Source organism: Pseudoliparis swirei, chromosome 2, assembly GCF_029220125.1.
Source record: "Pseudoliparis swirei isolate HS2019 ecotype Mariana Trench chromosome 2, NWPU_hadal_v1, whole genome shotgun sequence".
Taxonomy (NCBI): Eukaryota; Metazoa; Chordata; class Actinopteri; order Perciformes; family Liparidae; genus Pseudoliparis; species Pseudoliparis swirei.
Window position 1 is genome coordinate 24,402,494 of NC_079389.1, and position 19,971 is coordinate 24,422,464.

At 52.5% G+C, this 19,971-nt stretch overlaps 1 protein-coding gene across 10 annotated transcripts in view; it reads left to right on the top strand.

The window, feature by feature from the left end:
- Positions 1 to 19,971, top strand: part of LOC130205291 (titin-like) — a 126,826-nt gene that overhangs the window by 48,388 nt on the left and 58,467 nt on the right. For all 10 annotated transcript variants that reach the window (XM_056432563.1, XM_056432613.1, XM_056432572.1 and 7 more), the window contains 43 exons: positions 37 to 179; positions 394 to 512; positions 610 to 787; positions 925 to 1,209; positions 1,332 to 1,625; positions 1,757 to 2,056; positions 2,157 to 2,465; positions 2,556 to 2,782; positions 2,860 to 3,174; positions 4,015 to 4,129; positions 4,287 to 4,595; positions 4,678 to 4,859; positions 5,033 to 5,162; positions 5,246 to 5,397; positions 5,608 to 5,755; positions 5,844 to 6,064; positions 6,509 to 6,605; positions 6,718 to 7,014; positions 7,291 to 7,590; positions 7,730 to 8,044; positions 8,154 to 8,371; positions 8,673 to 8,823; positions 8,896 to 9,177; positions 9,266 to 9,568; positions 9,983 to 10,288; positions 10,372 to 10,653; positions 10,805 to 10,992; positions 11,423 to 11,534; positions 11,623 to 11,761; positions 12,193 to 12,356; positions 12,440 to 12,591; positions 12,690 to 12,846; positions 12,937 to 13,218; positions 13,633 to 13,932; positions 14,095 to 14,388; positions 14,673 to 16,677; positions 16,801 to 17,488; positions 17,623 to 17,887; positions 18,051 to 18,377; positions 18,492 to 18,776; positions 18,874 to 19,173; positions 19,250 to 19,552; positions 19,677 to 19,952. In XM_056432563.1, the coding sequence (XP_056288538.1) occupies positions 37 to 179; positions 394 to 512; positions 610 to 787; positions 925 to 1,209; positions 1,332 to 1,625; positions 1,757 to 2,056; positions 2,157 to 2,465; positions 2,556 to 2,782; positions 2,860 to 3,174; positions 4,015 to 4,129; positions 4,287 to 4,595; positions 4,678 to 4,859; positions 5,033 to 5,162; positions 5,246 to 5,397; positions 5,608 to 5,755; positions 5,844 to 6,064; positions 6,509 to 6,605; positions 6,718 to 7,014; positions 7,291 to 7,590; positions 7,730 to 8,044; positions 8,154 to 8,371; positions 8,673 to 8,823; positions 8,896 to 9,177; positions 9,266 to 9,568; positions 9,983 to 10,288; positions 10,372 to 10,653; positions 10,805 to 10,992; positions 11,423 to 11,534; positions 11,623 to 11,761; positions 12,193 to 12,356; positions 12,440 to 12,591; positions 12,690 to 12,846; positions 12,937 to 13,218; positions 13,633 to 13,932; positions 14,095 to 14,388; positions 14,673 to 16,677; positions 16,801 to 17,488; positions 17,623 to 17,887; positions 18,051 to 18,377; positions 18,492 to 18,776; positions 18,874 to 19,173; positions 19,250 to 19,552; positions 19,677 to 19,952 (12,215 nt within the window). The remainder of the gene's footprint in view (positions 1 to 36; positions 180 to 393; positions 513 to 609; positions 788 to 924; positions 1,210 to 1,331; positions 1,626 to 1,756; positions 2,057 to 2,156; positions 2,466 to 2,555; positions 2,783 to 2,859; positions 3,175 to 4,014; positions 4,130 to 4,286; positions 4,596 to 4,677; positions 4,860 to 5,032; positions 5,163 to 5,245; positions 5,398 to 5,607; positions 5,756 to 5,843; positions 6,065 to 6,508; positions 6,606 to 6,717; positions 7,015 to 7,290; positions 7,591 to 7,729; positions 8,045 to 8,153; positions 8,372 to 8,672; positions 8,824 to 8,895; positions 9,178 to 9,265; positions 9,569 to 9,982; positions 10,289 to 10,371; positions 10,654 to 10,804; positions 10,993 to 11,422; positions 11,535 to 11,622; positions 11,762 to 12,192; positions 12,357 to 12,439; positions 12,592 to 12,689; positions 12,847 to 12,936; positions 13,219 to 13,632; positions 13,933 to 14,094; positions 14,389 to 14,672; positions 16,678 to 16,800; positions 17,489 to 17,622; positions 17,888 to 18,050; positions 18,378 to 18,491; positions 18,777 to 18,873; positions 19,174 to 19,249; positions 19,553 to 19,676; positions 19,953 to 19,971) is intronic.

Consider the following 19,971-nt stretch of genomic DNA (forward strand, 5'->3'; position numbering starts at 1 on the left):
TCACCAAACATCCCTCGGCCGGCTTTCTGTCCACAGGAACATGGTCTCCGACACGGAGCTGAATGCTGAAGGTCTGCTGGACGGCATGACGTACATCTTCAGGGTAGCGGCTGAAAACCAGGCCGGCCCCGGGAAGTTCAGCGGCCCCTCCGAGCCCAAGACGGCCCACGCGCCGATCCGTACGTATACCCTCTGATCAACGTCTGAAAATCTGTCAACATGGAGGAAAATATCGTCTTAATTGGTTATCTCCATCTAGTCTTACTTTGGTCTAAATAATTACATATTTAGAAGAAGTCCAAACAGCTGATCAGAAAAATGTAAGCATCATCAACAGGATGCTTTGGTCTCAAAGGTAACATTCCCCATCTGGGTTTATTTCTCACACTGTAGTACCTCCTGGACCTCCGATTGCCAGAGTGGTGGCAGCGACTGAGAACTCCATTGACGTAGAGTGGGACCCACCAGTGGACAACGGAGGAGGAGAGATCCTGGGATACCACGTGGATAAGGTCAGATCTTCTTCTTTGGCTTCATCAGGTTCACATTCGGTAAGTCAAATCTGAGACAGTTGAGACTAATGCGACTCTGTTTGGTGGTGTTCTTCAGGTCATGGCTGGTACCAAGGACTGGTCCAGGTCTACAGAGCGTCCGTGGAAGTCCAGGGTGTTCACCGTCTATGGAGTCCGCGAGGGAGCCAAGTACATGGTCAGAGTCATCGGCTGCAACGCTGCCGGAGAAGGAACACCAGGGTTCACCGAGTCCGTGTTCGTCAGGAATCCTGCAGGTCAGCTGGAAAAAACAAGACGCAGCAAAAATGAAAGAGACTGGGGATAATTAGGTCAATTGTTGTGTTATTCTATGATGATGGAAAATATATCTAATGTTTTTGTTCTGCCTTCTTTCCTTGGTGGACATCCACAGAGATGCCGCTGATTGAACTGGACCTGTCCGTCAAGAACGGCGTGGTCATCCGAGCCGGAGAGAACCTCCATCTACCTGCTACAGTCACGGGTAAACCCTACCCGTCCATCACCTGGACCAAGGACGACAGCAAACCTGATAAAGACCGCGTGGAGATCCTCACGGAGGGCAACGACAGCATTATTTCAATCAAGAATGTCCAGAGGAAGGACTGCGGCAAATACCATATATCTGCCTGCAACCCCAGCGGCATCAAGAGCGCTTCCACCACAGTGGATGTCATGGGTGAGTGGAGCTCCAGGAAGGACCAGGGCAGCACTCGATGATGAAACCTAACAATGAACTTGCAATGATTGATGCTGTGAAATAAAAATGGACACAGAAGGATAATATTGTTGTATCCTCAGATGTGCCTGGACTCGTCACGGACCTGAAGCCCGTGGTGGTCACTCGCAAGATGATCTTCCTGAACTGGGACGACCCAGATGATGACGGGGGCAGCGACCTGACCGGCTTCATCGTGGAGCAAAGAGACGCCAAGATGCACACGTGGAGGCAGCCGATTGAAACCACCTCATCCAAGTGTGAATGCGTGGGCATCATGGAGGGTCAGGAGTACATGTTCCGCGTCATCGCCAAGAACAAGTATGGAATGGGCCCGCCGCTAGAGCTGGGGCTCATCAAGGCTGTTGACCCACAGGGTGAGTCCTAGCATCATTTCATGTTGATGTGAATCCCTACATTTCTCTGGTGAGCCGACCAAGACTCCAGTTGTCTTGGTTGAACAGTGGATTTGGACTTCAAAGTAATCGTGGCTTTGTTGGTTCCGCAGGTCCACCCTCGTACCCCGAGAAGTTCCACTACACCGAGCGCACTAAGAACTCCATCACTCTGACGTGGAAGCCGCCTCGCAATGACGGCGGCAGCCCTCTTATTGGCTACTTTGTGGAGAAGAAGAGGCAGGACCAGCAGGCCTACGAGCCCTGCAACGTGGAGATCTGCCCCAACATGATCATGACTGTGGAGGGTCTGGAGGAGGACTGGATGTATGAGTTCAGGATCAAGTGTGCCAACCTCATCGGCGAGAGCGAGCCATCCATCCCGTTGAATGTGGTCATCCAAGATGACGAAGGTGAGGTTGAATGGTCTTGAAAAGGGAGCATCTTGAGATGTATTCAAAGATAAATAGGAAAATACTAATGGTGATTTGTTTTGTTCCTCTCCATTTTCAGTGTCTCCTGAGGTCCACATGCTGAAGCACTTCAAGGGCGACTGCATTACCGTGAAGAAGGGTGATCCCATCGAGATCCCCGCCGACATCTTGGGTCTCCCCATCCCGAAGATCGAGTGGACCAAGGACGACGTGTTGATCGAGGAACCCACCGAGACGCTGCTGTTGGAGACGGAGGTGACCGGCAGGATGAACGCAAAGAGCACTCTGTCCATCCCAACGGCCAACAGGAGGGACCGCGGCAGCTACACCGTAACCGCCTCCAACAACATGGGGTCGGCAAAGCACACCATCACGGTCATGGTGCTGGGTGAGTTGAAACAATGTCGGCGACTCAATCGGAGGTAGAAAAGACGAGATGTGCTTCTTGTTTACTGACTTTATTCTGTTCTCCTCTCAGACCGACCACTTCCACCCAGGAACGTGTCCGTGTCCAACATCAGGGCGGAGTCTTGCTACCTTTGCTGGGACGCGCCGCTGGATAATGGTGGCAGCGAGCTGACCAACTACATTGTTGAGAGGAAGAAGGTGATGAAAGACGAACCGGAGCCGGAAGAGGGACAGGAAGCTCCACCTGAGGCCCAGTGGGAGCTGGTTACCAACAGCATCGTCGAGAAGAAATTCGGGGTATGTCTAATTACAATAACAGGGTTGTCGCAGGATTCTAAATGTTTTTACTCTAATGGGAACACCATCTCCTGCAGGTGTGGAACCTGGAAACCAATGAGTCCTACATGTTCCGGGTCAAGGCCGAGAATCGCTACGGTAAATCCGACCCCTGCGCAACAGAGGAAGTGATGATCACCGACCCATTCGGCCTTCCCGGCGCACCAGAGAAACCAACCATCGCAGAGTACTCCAAGACCTCCATGACCCTAACCTGGGAGCCTCCTATGGACAACGGCGGCTCTATGATTGTCGGCTACTGGCTGGAGAAGAGGGAGAAAGGCACCGCCTACTGGGCCAAAGTCAACAAGATGCCCGTCACCAAGAGGGGCGTGAAAGGCTGGGAGTACCAGGTGAGCTGCTGGGGCTTTGCTTCTTACGCCGAATGTAAAGTATTGACTCAGTGTTGCCCTTTAGGAAGGTCTGTCATGGGATTGTGGAAGAAGTCAGAGTCCTTTAAAGATCTTTCTCACAGCTTCAGGATGCTTCGTCCAGGCTTTTAGATCAGTCCTTTGGTTCCCTGTTTAGAGGTTTATTGCAAACCGTTAAAATGGTTTGTTAGAGACCTTTCTTTGTAGACCTTCAGCTCTGGTCTCAGACCCTTGGGAAGGTCCACCACAAACTGTTAGAGAACAAAATAATAGACCTAAAATAGGACCTGCCAAAGGCCTTTTTAAGAAGGTCTGTCACAGTCCTTCAGGACGGTCTGTCACAGTCCTCCAGGACGGTCTGTCACAGTCCTTCAGGACGGTCTGTCACAGTCCTTCAGGACGGTCTGTCACAGTCCTCCAGGACGGTCTGTCACAGTCCTCCAGGACGGTCTGTCACAGTCCTCCAGGACGGTCTGTCACAGTCCTTCAGGACGGTCTGTCACAGTCCTTCAGGACGGTCTGTCACAGTCCTCCAGGACGGTCTGTCACAGTCCTTCAGGACGGTCTGTCACAGTCCTCCAGGACGGTCTGTCACAGTCCTCCAGGACGGTCTGTCACAGTCCTCCAGGACGGTCTGTCACAGTCCTCCAGGACGGTCTGTCACAGTCCTTCAGGACGGTCTGTCACAGTCCTTCAGGACGGTCTGTCACAGTCCTCCAGGACGGTCTGTCACAGTCCTTCAGGATAGTCTGTCACAGTCCTTCAGGACAGTCTGTCACAGTCCTTTGAGAGGGTCTGTTGAATCCTCTTTCTGTCTCCCAGGTGACTCGTCTAATCGAAGGAACGGAGTACGAGTTCAGGGTTGCTGCCAGCAATTCTGCAGGAACTGGACCGTTTAGCGGACCGTCCGACTCTGCCTTCGCTGTCGATCCACTCAGTGAGTATAAGAAAATAACTTTTTAAAACGTGGATTATAAATATGTCCCACATATAAAAATAAAGTAAATTCTCTGGAAACATTCCTTTGACCAGATCGGTAATCTGGAACAAGCCGGTTCCTTTGTATTTTTACTGACTGCTGTTCTCCCCTCCAGCTCCTCCCAGCATGCCCTCTGCTCCTGAGGTGGTGGACAAGACAAAGTACAGTGTAACGCTGTCCTGGAAGGCCCCACACAGCGATGGAGGAAGCCCCATCAAGGGCTACATCATCCAGATCCAGGACGAGGGCGCGTCGGGCTGGGTGAGCGTGAACGACAAAGACTCGCTCAACCCGACCACCGAGTTCACGATGCCCAGCCTCCGCGAGCTGCAGCGCTACCGCTTTAGGATAATCGCCGTCAACGATATCGGCGAGTCCGACCCAAGCCCCCGCACCAGCGAGGTTCTGGTGGAGGACGTCCAGCGTATGTCCCGCTTTACCGTCTTTTAACGTCAACAATGACTGTGCAAAGTGTTCGTGCCTCGCTGACGTTTCATTCTCAACAGTACCGCCGTCCATCTCCATCGACGTGTCAGTAGACGACCTGGTGTGCATCCGTGCTGGAGAACCCATCAGGATCCCCGCCACCATCAAGGGCCGCCCCGCTCCCAAGGTCACCTGGGACTTTGACGGCAAAGCCAAGTCGCACAAGAAGAACAAGCTGCACACGCTGCCCGTGGACTCTGAGGTGAGATCCGTGACTCGGTGGTTTTCTCACCAAATCTTATTTTCGTTTCAACTTCCTTTTGGTATTTTTTTTATTTACTCAAAAACCCTGAAAAACGACTAATATGAAGAAAGACCTATAACGCTATAAAAGGTCATTTTAATAGACTTCTGTCTGATTTTGAAACCGTCCAGGTTGAGTCCACGGATACCACGTCCATCGTGACCATCCCCGTCAGTCTGAGGAGCCACTCCGGCCGCTACACCATCACCGCCAAGAACAAGTCCGGACAGAAACACGTCAACGTCAGAGTCATCGTCCTCGGTAGGCTTTGTTTGCACGCGGCATGTCGGAGCCGCCGAGTTCTTGTCCTCGGTTCTCTAACCGTCGCTCTGTCACCGTTGCAGACGTCCCCGGAGCCCCGAAGGACCTGAGGGTCACTGACGTCACCCGCTCGACCATGAGGGTGATCTGGAAACTCCCCGACAACGACGGAGGAGAGAGAATCAAGAGCTACTTCATCGAGAAGAGATGCCTCACGGACAAGGCCTGGACCAAGGTGAGCACTGCTCACTTCTCGAGTTTTACTTTAGGTTCACCTTCAGCTCTTTGTTTGACATTTACAGCCCAGTTTCTTTGATGTGTTTATGCGTCTGTGCATATGTATATATGTGTGTATACGTGTAAACATTCTTGGCTGAACACAGCGGCAGGAATAAGTTGTAAATCATTCAGTTGATTGACTGATGATCCATTGATCTGTTATCAGGTGAACGCAGCTTGTGCCAGCCAGGCCTACGTGGTTCCAGGTCTGCTGGAGGGTCAGGAATACCTGTTCCGGGTCCGAGCTGAGAACAGACTTGGATTCGGCCCGTTCACCATCACCACCGACCCGGTCCGGGCCGGAGACCCCATCTGTGAGGACAGACCCGCTGCTCTTCAGACAAACAGCCAAACCCATGTTCCACATGCTAATCCTCCTCCTCTTCTTCTTCTCTTCCTCAGACCCCCCCGACCCCCCCACCAAGGTCAAGGTCAACCTTGTGACAAAGAACACCGTCACCCTGAGCTGGGAGCCTCCAAAAAACAACGGCGGCTCTCCGGTGAAGCATTACATCATCGAGCGCTTGAGCTGGGACACCAGCGGCAAGGAGAAGGAGACCTGGAAGCAGTGCAACAAGAGGGACGTGGAGGAGCTCAGCTTTGTGGTGGAGGACCTGAAGGAGGTTGGTCCTGTTCCAATCACTGTTTTCTGATGCTTGTGGTTCCTTCCAGTGGTTTCAGTTTAGTTCTGTCCAAATTAACTTAAAGATCAGAGACTGTGATGTTTGAATCTGGAGGAGCTTTTATAGAGTAACTTCCGCTTGAATGCACTAGATGAGTGAATTACATGTGGGGCCTTCTCTAGACCTCCACCGGGGAGCTCATCTGTTCTGTGTGGTTTGTTGGCCCTATTGCCATGAAACTAGGTGGGAGGGCATAGCATGTGACGTATACATGCAGAATGGGCCCAACATAGAACCCAGAGGAACCCCAGAAGTAATTAGACATGTAAAGACAGGAAGCTGAGATTCCACTCTTTGATATTCTGATCTTATGGTCTGTGGCGTCTTGATTGAATCCTGTGAGATGAAGAGACCAATGTTGACCGTGGTGTTGTTGATCTGCAGGGAGGAGAATATGAGTTCAGAGTAAAAGCCGTGAACGCCGCTGGACCCAGCCGACCCTCCGCCGCCGCTGGACCCCTGGTCATCAAGGACCAGACATGTACGTGAAAGCAACTTCAGCCAATCACAGGCTTCTTCTTCAGCGTGTTGCATCTCTCTGCGAGATTGGTTGTGTTGTGCAGGACCTCCCTAAAGCGTCCGTGTTTCTGCAGGCGCTCCCACCATCGTGCTGCGTGAGGCCATGGAGGGCGAGGAGGGCTCTGACGTCAGCATCGTGGCGAAGGTGAGCGGGTGTCCGTTCCCTACGCTCACCTGGCAGAAAGCCGGCGTGGCCAAACCTGAGGAGAAGGCCGCCGTCCAGTACGACCAGCACATCAACAAACTGGTGACCCACGACAAGTGCACGCTGCTGATCCAACAGGCCGGCAGGCTCGACAGCGCCCTCTACAGCCTGACGGCCACCAACAGCCTGGGCACCGCCACCAAGGACATCAAGCTCGCCGTGCTCGGTGAGAAGCATGTCGTCACCCCATTCTGCATACTAACTAGCCATGAGAGTTTGTATTGTATATACTAGTGGGGAATCAGAACAACGGGAAGTCTCCATCGTGCTGTGGGGTTACCTGTTGGGAAGAAACATTCCACTGTGTGGAAGTTAGCAGCTCTGTCCTGGTCTTTACTGGATTTGAGGACGTTCCCTGAGTTAGGGGTCGTCCTCATCCTGAAAGACCTTTCTCTGGACACGTAATACATGAGCATTGACCCAAATACATGACCCTCTGCAGGACCTCCCGGCATCCCCGTCGGACCGCTCAAGTTCACCGAGGTGTTTGCGGAGAGGATCGGTCTGGCCTGGAACGCTCCCAAAGACGACGGCGGATCCAAGATCACCAACTACGTGGTTGAGAAGCGCGAGGAGAACAGGAAGTCCTGGGTCCACGTCTCCAATGACCCCAAGGAGTGCGCCTACGTGGTGACCCGGCTGACGGAGAACCACGAGTACGAGTTCAGAGTCATGGCCCAGAACAAGTTTGGAGTCGGGCCTCCGCTGGTCAGCGAGCCAGAGAAGGCCAGAAATCTCTTCAGTGAGTTCATCTCCATCAAGCTTTCGCTTTAGACTGTGTCCAATAATAAATATGCACGATTAGAGACTGATTTCAGTGAAAGTAGATCAATAATTAGTCAGATGTATTGATGCCTGATATCTGTCCCGTCTTCCTGCAGCCGTCCCCGGTCAGTGTGAGAAGCCGACCGTGACGGACGTCTGTCTGGAGTCGATGACCGTCAACTGGGACGAGCCTAAGTACGACGGCGGCTCCTCCATCACCGGCTACTTCGTGGAGAAGAAGGAGACCACCGCCAAGCGCTGGGTCCGCGTGACCCGCGACCCGATCCGAGCGCTCCCTCTGGGCAACAACTGGGACGTCGCCGGGCTGCAGGAGGGCGCCATGTACCAGTTCAGGGTCATCGCCATGAACGCCGCCGGCTGCGGCCTGCCCAGCGTGCCCTCTGACCCCGTCCTCTGCAGAGACCCCATCAGTAAGACCCTCTTCTATTTATTCATCAAGCTCTTTAACTACAGCTGGCTACAGCTTGGTGAACCTTGAACCCGTTGTGAGTGGAGTTTAACCCGTGTGTGCGGTTGCAGAGCCTCCCGGGCCGCCCGCTCCGAAGGTGACGGACTGGACCAGGTCCACCGTGGAGCTGGAGTGGACCCCCCCCTCCACAGACGGAGGGTCGAAGGTCACGGGCTACATCGCCGAGTTCAAGGAGGTGAACAAAGAGGAGGAGGAGAAGAGGGCTCAGAGGAGGCTGCTGCTGAGTGGCGACGAAGAGGAGCCGGAGGCCGAGGAGACCTGGGAGAAGGTCAGTGAGGTCCACAGAGGAGCTGTGTTTCTTTACTGTGATGTTTGGAGGAACTCGAACAATGACATCACTCCTGGTTGGGCGGCAGTCGGGGTCCAGTATGAAACTTACACGTGAACAATGGGGGAGGAACATATTATGATGTCATAAACATGTACAATAATGTGCTAAAAATACAAACACCTCATATCGCTTTGTTTCACCTGCTTTTCAATCCAGGCGCTTTTCTTTTCCTGTTTTAGGGATTGGGAGTTTTTGTTGTTGTTGTTGAGTTTCTAAATTTCTGCTCGTTTCTCTGCAGGCGAAGGACACCGAGATCAGAGGAACCAAGTTCGTGGTGGCCGGTCTGAAGGAAGGCGGTCTGTACCGCTTCAGGGTCCGAGCCGTGAACGCCGCTGGAGTCGGTGAACCAGGTCTGGTGTCTGAGCTCATCGAGATCAAAGACAGAACAAGTAAGAACCGGATCCAGCCGACTCAGTTTCTGATGACCAGACTGTATTAAACACCAAACCTCCCACGTCCAGTTCCCCCTGAGATGGACCTGGATGCCTCCGTGAAGGAGAAGATCGTGGTCCACGCCGGCGCCACCATCCGCATCATCGCCTACGTGTCCGGTAAACCCGCCCCCCAGATCACCTGGTGCCGGGACGACGCCGAGGTGCCCAAAGAGGCCGTGGTGGAGGTGACGGGCATCTCCAACTCGATGGTTATCAAGGACTGCAGACGCCACCACCAGGGCATCTACACACTGACCGCCAAGAACGAGGGCGGAGAGCGGAAGAAGGCCGTCATCGTGGAGGTCCTGGGTGAGTCGGGTTCATCAGAACCCTCTATGTGTTTGTGACGGCTGAAGGAAGGTAACGAGGTCGCTGACTTCCTGTCCGCTGCGTCCAGACGTCCCCGGGCCGGTCGGCCTTCCCTTCGCCGGAGAGAATCTGACCAACGACTCGTGCAAGCTGACCTGGTTCTCCCCCGAGGACGACGGCGGCTCGGCCATCACCAACTACATCATCGAGAAGAGGGAGTCGGACCGCATGGGCTGGACCTCGGTGTCCTACACGGTGACGAGGAACAACGCCGTGGTGCAGGGACTCCTCGACGGCAAGGGCTACTTCTTCAGGATCGCAGCCGAGAACATCATCGGCATGGGACCGTTTATCGAGACCGACAAGATGGTTCTCATCACGGACCCCATCTGTGAGTCCCACACAGAATCCAGAATCACCCAATTATTAACGTTTAGGAGACGTTGAAGACGTATATTCTGCTTTCACTGATTTGGACCCTCCTTCCGGCTCTGTAATATTTGTAAATAGTTTGCCTGAAACACTTTGTGATTGGGTTCTAAATAAGTGAGTTGTGTTGAGTTTAAATTCATTTGAAAGAAATCTTAAATATAGTTTTCTTAGAAACTTTATTTTCTAGTTTATTTACCTTTTCAATGTTGTGTCCATTTTCCTTTAAATGATTGAATATCAGTTACTCTCTCGACATTCATTTAAAACAAGGAGACCCGTAAAAAACCTAACCTAAAGTAGATGTTGACATGAAGTAGTTCCTAAAAGGGGCGTGTCCCATGAACACGTCTCATCACGCTCGTCTGTCCTCCAGCCGTCCCGGAGCGTCCAGAGGACCTGTTCATCACTGCGGTGACCAAGGACTCCCTGTCCGTCACCTGGAGAGCACCCAAATACGACGGCGGCGCCGAGGTGACGGAGTACGTCCTGGAGTCCCGCATGCTCGGCCGGGACAGCTTCACACGAGTCGGTGGAGACACCAAGCTGATGGACATGAAGTTCACACTCACGGGGCTGAAGGAGGGCTCGAGTCACGAGTTCAGAGTCTCCGCCGTCAACCAGGTGGGACGAGGGAAACCGTCCTTCGCCACCAAACCAGTGCAGTGCAAGGACGAGCTGGGTGAGTGACGCAAGGCCACGACCGGTTCTCTGTTAGGAACTCAAAGACTCAGCAATGCTCTAACACATGAATGTGTCTCTCAGAACCACCCACCGTGGACCTGGACTTCAGGGACAAGATGATGGTGAAGGTTGGAGACACGTGCACACTGTCTGGACGCTACCGAGGCAAACCGGCCCCGGCTATCGCCTGGAAGAAGAACGACGAGGAGCTGAAGACGGATGATGAGGTCGTCCTCCACAGCACCGCACGCCACCTCAGCCTCAACATCGGCAAGGCCAAGCGGGAACACAGCGGGCGCTACTGCGTCAGCGTGGAGAACGCCGCTGGAGCTCGCACAGGGATCTGCACCATCACCGTGGTCGGTGAGTCACCGCTCTAAGCACGGAGAGGTGGAAGTCCAACAACCGGATGTAGACCGGAGATTAAGGATCGGAAACTACCTGGAGAAGCATATTCTTACTAAAAGCCGATCCAAGTGAAGGACTCACCTGTATGAATTGTTCCTCCTGTCAGACCGGCCTCAGCCTCCGGAGGGCCCCGTGGAGTTCAACGAGGTCTACAGGAACTACATGGTGATCTCCTGGAACCCTCCTCTGGATGACGGAGGCTGCGCTGTCTCCAACTACATCATCGAGAAGAGAGACACCAACAGAGACCTCTGGATGCCTGTCACCTCGTCCTGCACCAGGACCTCCTGCAAGGTGAGGAGATGGTTTTAACTAATAAACCTGAGAGATGAAGTCTATGACACACGTTATGTTTCATCAATCCGGTGTGATGCACTAAAAAGCCGGCTTTTGGTTCACCAATTATGATAAATAGAAGATGAGCGCAGAAATGAGAATCATACCACGAGTATGCACACAGATCACATTCCATGTGTTGATTTGAGGGATAAAAATAGATAGAAATCCAATGGACTTAACGATATATTCTCTTTGCAGACAATGAGACAAAATTATTAGATTCTTAACGATTACAATACCTGAGATTCACAACTCATGAAAATGTAACCGTGAACATTAAAATGAAGTTCTAAGTTCTGAAACGTTAAATGAACCTAAATAAGCTTCTCAGACACAGCGATCACGTTTCAGTCCTCAGAACTGACTCCCGTTGCTTTCGCTTCAGGTGCCGAAGCTGATCGAGGGTCGTGATTACATCATCAGGATCATGGCTCAGAACATCTACGGCATCAGCGACCCGCTGCTGTCCGCAGAGACCAAGGCCAGGGACGTCTTCAGTAAGTCCTGCAACAGGAAGCGCTCCAGACCCTGTGGAGGGTGACCGATCCCGTGTGTCTGACCTGTGGGACTTTGTTTCCTTCACAGAGGTGCCCGACGCTCCCAAACAGCCCACAGTGAAGGAGGTCTATCACGACTCCGCCCTCATCAGCTGGGAACCTCCTGCTGATGGAGGGAAACCAATCACAGGCTACATCGTGGAGAGGAAGGAGACCATGGCCCACAGGTAAAGAAACACATGGCGCTAAAAACCTGGAGGGGGAAGGTACGCTCTCACCCCGACACCATCACTCAACACCAACCAGCAGCAGTTGGATTGGTTGTCATCAGCAACCATTGAGGCCCAAAACATCTCGGGGTCTGAAACAGGTTGTGACCTGATCACCACTAATCTGTTGGGTATCCACGGCATATTTAATGGAGTGTTTATATTAACAAGTAATTCAAATAGGAAAGTAAAGTCTTCAAATGTCTTGATGGTCCAAAACCCAAAGAGATTGAATTTACAAAGGTCTACAACCATCACATTGAAGGAGGTTGCGTTGATCATGGCTTCAGGACTCCAGCTCGTCGTCTCCTTTCAAACCCGTAACATATGAAACCGTGAAGGCTGCAGATGGTCCCAGCGGCTCGGAGATAAACTGTTTCGTCTTCCAGGTGGGTTCGCTGCAACACAGAGACAATCCATCCGAAGGTGGAGTACTGCGTGACGGAGCTGCTGCAAGGCTGTGAGTACGAGTTCAGAGTCAGCGCTGAGAACATCGTGGGAGCCGGAGACCCGAGTCCACCATCCAAGCCCGTCTTCGCCAAAGACCCCATCGGTGAGTCCCCCGTCGACAGCAGCACTTCCTCTCGTCGCTGTTGCTGTATCCCTCTCACGATTCCTCTGTGTTCTTTGCAACAGTGAAACCCAGCCCACCGGTGAACTTCCAAGCCATCGACTTCAGCAAGGAGTCGGTGACTCTGTCCTGGCTGCCGCCCACCGACACCGGCAGAGGAAAGATCTTTGGATACCTGCTGGAGTTCCAGAAGGCTGGAGAGGAGGAGTTCTGCAAGGTGAGGCGTTTGTCTGCTGCCCGGAGGCTTCACCTGTCTGGTTGAAGGAGCCCCGACCTTTGTGATATTGACCCTGTTGGTCCCGCCGCTGTCCTCAGGTGAACCAAACTCCGGACTCCTGCCAGGAGACCAAGTTTAAGGTGATCAACCTCGAAGACGGTGTGATGTACAGATTCAGAGTCATGGCGGTCAACGCTGCCGGGGAGTCCGACCCGACTAACCTAAAGGAGCCAATCAGAGTGCAGGACAGACTCGGTGAGTCATCATGCTGGTTGAGTACTATTTGAACCAACGCCGGTTTAAGAAATGCTGAGTACGAATGAGATGTGACCGTTTCCCCCCCAGAACCCCCAGAGTTGATCCTGGATGCTGCAATGACCCGAGAGGTGAAAGCCTTGGCCGGCACTCACATCACCCTGATGGCCACCATCAAGGGCGTCCCGTTCCCTTCCGTCAACTGGCAGAAGAACGATGGCGAGGTGCCCACCAGGACCGACATCGACACCAACCAGGAGGGCACCAAGCTGGAGATGAGGTTCTGTAACCGTAGCGACTGTGGAGACTACACACTAACTGTGGAGAACCCAGCCGGATCCAAGACCGCCATCTGCACTGTGCTGGTCTACGGTAAGAAAAAGATCAGAGGTTCTAGCTTCGACACTTCTGTCTGTGTTTGAGGAGGATAATCAATCATCATGTTGTATATTTTATAAATTTAGTTCATAACTTTTTCAAAATTAGGTTCAGTGCCATTTAGGTTCTTCACTTCCAAGGATGATGGCTCAGTGTTTACTGCCTACATAACATTTATGATAAAAAACTGATTTGTAGCCAACGGTTTTGGTCCCAGTGGAGGGAGGCAGTTCAAAGAGCGTCTACCCCTCTCTTTCTGGGGTCGTGGAGGGTTAATCACCCTCTAAACGCTCCAGTCTGCCCTCCTCCTTTGCAGTGGCAGACTGCAGCGTACCAGATATTGAATCTGCCACGAATGAAAAGCTCAACTGTTTTGTGACATTCCTCATATATATATATATTTTTTAGACAAACCTGGTCCCATCCAGCACCTCCGGGTGTCGGACATCAGAAGCGACTCGGCCTACCTGTCCTGGAAGGACCCAGAAGACAACGGCGGCGTTCGCATCACTAACTTTGTGGTGGAGAAGAAAGACACTACATCCACTCAGTGGGTTCCTGTCTGCTCCACATCCAAGAAACGCAGCATGATGCTGAAGTACCTGACGGAGGGAACGTCCTACACCTTCAGAGTCGCCGCTGAGAACCAGTACGGCCGCAGCGGATACGTCGAGACGCCGAGGGCCATCAAAGCAATGAACCCACTCTGTGAGTAACAGCTCAGTGAACACTTGGTTCGTGTGTAGTTTGCTACTGGTAGTGGTGGAACCCATTGTAACTCAATCTCCTGACCATGATGGGTGAATTCTATGTTTTGAATGCCCCACCTCACCACTTCAAACCTAATTGTTTTTTCCTCCATCCCTCCAGTCCCTCCTGGTCCTCCTAAAGACCTGCACCATGACGATGTGGACAAGACTGAGGTGTGGTTGGTCTGGAACTGGCCCGACCGCAACGGTGGAAGTGAGATTACAGGCTTCCTGGTTGAGTATCAGGAAGAGGGCGTGAAGGATTGGGACGAGTGGAAGACTGTCAGCATCCCAGAGAGTCACGTGACCGGCCTTGAGGAAGGAAAGACCTACCGATTCAGAGTGAGAGCGGAGAACGCCGTCGGCCTCAGCAGGCCCGACACCACTGTGCCCATCCTCTGCCAGGAAAAACTTGGTGAGATGCAGGAAAAAACCAACAGCACTCTACATCACCTCTCTCAGATGAATCCTATGCTGGATCGCGTGTCATGCAGATGTAGTTCTTGTTATCGCCAACAAAAGCAAACTAATGTTCCTCAAATTGGTATTTCAGTTGGTCAACTATGTTTGTGCCTAAGGCAGAGCAACGCCATTGTTGTATCCTTTCTGTAAACTTGTGGTCGTTGACATTGAACATTGTGTTGTTTGTAACGTGAGTGTCGTAGCGTGGGGTGACCTCCTCTCTCTGAATGTTTACAGTCGCTCCAGTTGTCGAGGTGGACGTCAAGCTTGGTGAAGGCATCACCGTGAAAGCCGGTACCATCATCAGGCTGCCAGCCATCATGAGAGGAATACCCATTCCCAATGCCAAGTGGTCAGTCGAAGGAGAGGAGATCACGAGCGAGGGTAACATCAAGATCGAAACTGGCAACTTCTCTACCGTGCTCACCATTAACGAGTGCACCAGGAACCACACGGGCACCTACCTGCTGACGGTGTCCAACCCAGCTGGAAGCAAGACTGTGGCCTTGAACGTCACCGTCCTCGATGTTCCCGCCGCTCCCATTGGACCTGCCAACATCCTGGAGGTCACTCCGGACTCCATGGTGATTGAGTGGCGTGCTCCCAAGGACGATGGCGGCAGCCCCGTCACCAAATACATCGTGGAGAAGCGAGAATCCAACAAGGAGACCTGGGGTGGTGTGAGCTCTGTCGGTCTTGCCACCAAGCTCAACATCGGCCGCCTACAGAGGGGAGTGGAGTACGTGGTTCGCATCCGTGCTGAGAACAAGATGGGCATCGGCGCTCCTCTGGAAAGCAAGCCTACTGTTGCTGAACACTCCTTCTTGGCGCCCAGCCAGCCTGGTAAGCCACATGTCTCTGATATCTCAGAGGATTGTGTCACACTGGGCTGGACCATGCCCATGTCTGATGGTGGCAGCCAGATCACCGGCTACATCATTGAGCGCCGACACATAGGAGGGAAATGGATCCGTGTCAACAAGACTCCATGTAAGGACCTACGGTACAAAGTCCTGGGACTGTTTGAGGGCAATGAGTACGAGTTCAGAGTATTTGCTGAGAACATTGTTGGCTACAGCGGCCCCTCTCCCACCTCTGACCCCTGCAAGCCTTGCAGGCCCATCACTGTCCCCAGCCCCCCTGTCAACCCCAAAGTTAGAGATTACAGCAAGACCACCGCTGACCTTGTGTGGACCAAACCCAACAAAGACGGAGGCAGCCCCATCCTGGGCTACACTGTGGAAATGAAGAAGGCTGATACTGAAGAATGGAAAAAATCCAACCTGGATGACTTTATCAAGCAAAGTGCCTACAGGGTGAAGGGTCTGGAGGAGGGCGTGGCCTACAGATTCAGAGTCTATGCCTCAAACATGATCGGAGATGGAGAGCCCAGAGAAATGCCAGAGACCATTACTGCTCAGGATATCCTGATTCCTCCAGAGATTGAGATGGACCTCACGTGCCGCGATCACCTCACGGTGCGGGTCGGACACAACATCAACATCATCGGGTACATTAAGGCCCGTCCTGACCCAGAAGTGCTTTGGTTAAAGGAGGATATAGTTGTGGAGAAGAGCAAACGTGTCACCATCATTGAGAACTTCCCTGTGGTCCAACTGAAAATCAGGGAGGCCACAAGAAATGACCACGGCAAATATATCCTGAAGATTTCAAATGAGGGCGGCGAGGCCTCTTGCGCCATCACAGTAAATGTGCTCGACAGACCCAGCCACTGCCAGAACCTGCACCCGACCTATGTCACCAGGGACTCATGTATGCTTAACTGGGAGGCCCCGAAGGACAATGGTGGATCTGAGATCACCAACTACATTGTGGAGTGCCGTGAGCCCAGTGTTTGCTTGTGGTCTATGATCACCTCCAACTGCACCAATCGCAAGATCAAGGCTAAGATGATGGAAGGCCGTGAGTATCTGTTCCGTGTCTGTGCTGAGAACAAGATGGGCCCTGGACCATGTGTGGAGACCAAGACCCCTCTGCTGGCCATTGACCCTATTGAGAAGCCCGGTGAGCCTGAGAACTTCAGAGCCACTGACATTGATAAGAACCACGTTTACCTGAGATGGAGGAAGCCTGACTACGATGGTGGCAGCCCCAACATCTCCTACAACTTGGAATGCAAAGTCAAAGATGCAGAGGAGTGGGAGAAACTAAGCACCGGCAATCTGACCGACACCTTCTTCCTGGCTGACAAGCGTGTCGAGAACCAGACGTACAGCTTCAGGTAAGTTACTTACTTTAAAAGTGTATTCTGTTGGTTTCAGAGGGTGTTTTATAGCTCAGATATCTTTAATGCCCAAACTAACATAATAGTAATGCCTTGTAATTTGTATCATTTGTTTTCCAGGGTGCAAACTGTCAATGAAGGAGGGGAGAGTGCTTGGGTGAAACTTGCCGATATTATCGTGAGAGAGGAGATCCAGAAGCCGGTCATTGACCTGAAGCTGGCTGGAGTTCTGACGGTGAAGGTCGGCGAGTCGGTAAGAATAGAGGCCGGCCTGAGAGGAAAGCCCCCGCCAGAGGTCAAATGGACAAAAGAAAAGGCCGTCGGAGACAACCCAAGAATCAGCTATGAGACTGGGGTTGACTACTCTAAGTTCCTTTTGACCAAGTCCAGACGCACTGACACTGGAAAGTACATCATCACTGCCACCAACTCGGCCGGCACCTTCACGGCATACGCCAACGTTAATGTCCTGGACGTGCCCGGCGCGGTGAGGAACCTCAGAGTCACCGGTATTGGTGCCGACAAGTGCAGAGTGGTGTGGGACGCTCCGGAGGATGATGGAGGCTGTGAGGTGGACAGCTACATCCTGGAGAAATGCGAGACCAGGAGGATGGTCTGGTCCACGTACTCAGCCTCTGTGGTCACACCATACTGCAACGTCATTCGTCTGTTAGAGAGTAACGAGTACATCTTCAGAGTCCGGGCAGAGAACAAGATGGGAACCGGTCCCGCCATGGAGAGCAAGGCGGTCACTGTCAAGACTCAGTTCAACAAACCAGGACCGCCTGATGTTCCTGATGTCACCAAGGTAAGTAAAGGACTCCCTGTATTCAGGATTTCCCCAAAAAGTGGCTCTCATGAACAATATTCTAGCCTGGTCTTAATACCAGCAGTAGTCTACAACCTGGCTGGAGTCACACTGTTAATACTTTTGTGATGCAGGTGAGTAAAGACGAGATGACCGTCGTCTGGGCTCCTCCAGAGAATGATGGAGGAAAATCGATCACTGGCTACATCTTGGAGAGGAAGGAGAAGAGGGCAGTGCGCTGGGTGCCCTGCACCAAGAGCCCCATCTCTGAGAGACGAATGAAAGTCACCAACCTGATCCCCAACCATGAGTACCAGTTCAGGGTGAAGGCTGAGAACGAGGTCGGCCTGGGAGAACCAAGCAAGCCCTGCAGACCCGTTGCGGCCAAAGATCCCATTGGTGAGTTTGAAGACGTCAATTTTCTTGAGATTTGTGCTCAGATCAGAGAATATGTCAACCACAGTAAGGTTAACATGCCAGAGAAGGACATGAAAGGCCTCTCCCGTATGTCTTCAGGTTAAAGTGTTTTTATTGAACTCTACATTACTGTCTCGACTTGCAGAGCCCCCTGGCCCCCCTGCAGGCCTGAAGGTTGGCGACAGCACTAAGACCTCTATCACCCTGTCCTGGTCTAAACCCGTGTATGATGGCGGTGCCCCCATCATCGGCTACAGCCTGGACATGAAACTGAAAAGTGAGGCAGACCCTGAGAAGCCCACAGAGGGCTGGAAGAAAATTGACACCCATGGCCCATTGGTGATCACAGAGTTCACCATCGGCCAGCTGGATGAGAAGCAAGAGTACGATTTCAAGGTGTCCGCCAAAAACCAGGTGGGCTGGGGACGTCACGCCTACTTGAAGGAGCCCGTGTTCCCCAAGGAGGTCCTGGGTAAGAATGAACGACCACTAAAGCCAGCAGAGGATGTGCCTTACATTGTGTTACACAACATGGAAACTGTTACCAACGCTAACAATCTCTCCATCAATGTGTTTCTGTGACCAGAGGCTCCAGAGATTGACCTGGACGCCAGTCTGAGGAAAGGCCTGTCCGTGAGGGCCGGCTGTCCCATCAGGCTTTTCGCTGTGATCAGAGGAAGGCCTGCACCCAAGGTTACCTGGAAGCGCCTGGGTGTGGACAATGTGATCCGCAGAGGTCATGTGGACCAGGTTGACACCATGTCCTTCCTGGTCATCCCTGAGAGCACCAGAGACGATTCAGGGAGGTACTCTCTGACTCTGTCCAACTCAGTTGGAGAGAAAGCTGTGTACGTCCGTGTCAAAGTCCTCGGTAAGAAACAGAATAATAATGACAAGCTACATGTTTACAACACTTGCCTTTGAGGAAACTGTACGATCAAAGTGATTCCTAAATGCATCCTCTACAGATACTCCGGGTCCCGTTGGCGGCCTTGAAGCAAACAGCATCACCAAGACATCAGCTCAGCTGTCCTGGCTGCCACCAGATAATGATGGCGGCAGCCCCATCCTCAAGTACATTGTGGAGAAACGCGAGGTGGATAGGAAGACCTGGAACAAGTGCACAGAGGAGCTGAAGAAGACCAGCTTTAAGGTGACCAACATGGCGCCTGGCATCGAGTACTACTTCAGAGTCACAGCCTGCAACAAGTACGGCATCGGAGTTCCTCAGGACTCGCCCAAGTCCTACCTGGCTGTCGACCCAATCAGTGAGTGTCACCACAGACAAAACCATGGGTTCCTACGAGTTTGTTCATTCCTAACACCTGTCACGTGTCGTTTCAGGTGAGCCCGACCCGCCGAAGAAAATGGAGGTGTTGGAGATCAGCAAGAATAGTGCCACACTAGGCTGGATGAAGCCACTCAGAGACGGAGGAGCCAAGATCAACGGTTATGTCGTGGACTACCAGGCGGAGGGTGCTCCCGAGGACAAGTGGACCCCGTACTCCGTGGTCAAAGACATGACCATCGTGGTGGTCGGTCTGAAGGAAGGAACTAAATACAAGTTCAGAGTGGCAGCCAGGAACTCAGTGGGAGTCAGTCTGGCCAGAGAGGCAGAGGGAGTGTTTGAGGTCAAGGAGCAGCTCAGTAAGTAGACCCAAACATCCACCTCAAACTATTTGTCCAAAAATTCAACTTGAATAAAAATGAAAGAGTTGGAATCGTCTCATTAACCTCGTCAGTAACTTTCCGTGTTTCTTGTTTCTCCCAGTGGCTCCTAAGGTCATCATGCCCGACATTGTGACGGTGAGAGCTGGATCCAAGCTGGTGGTGGAGGCCCTTGTGGCGGGTAAACCTGCTCCCTTCTGCAAGTGGAAGCAGGGCAACGAGGACGTGCTGACCTCTGACCGCCTGGCAGTCGTAAAGACACTGACGACGTGCACGCTTATTATAAAGAACATGACGAGAATGGACAGCGGCTATTACAGCCTGTCTGTCGAGAACAGCACTGGCAGGATTAACCAGATCCTCAGAGTCATCGTCATGGGTCAGTTTGAGTTGCTGTT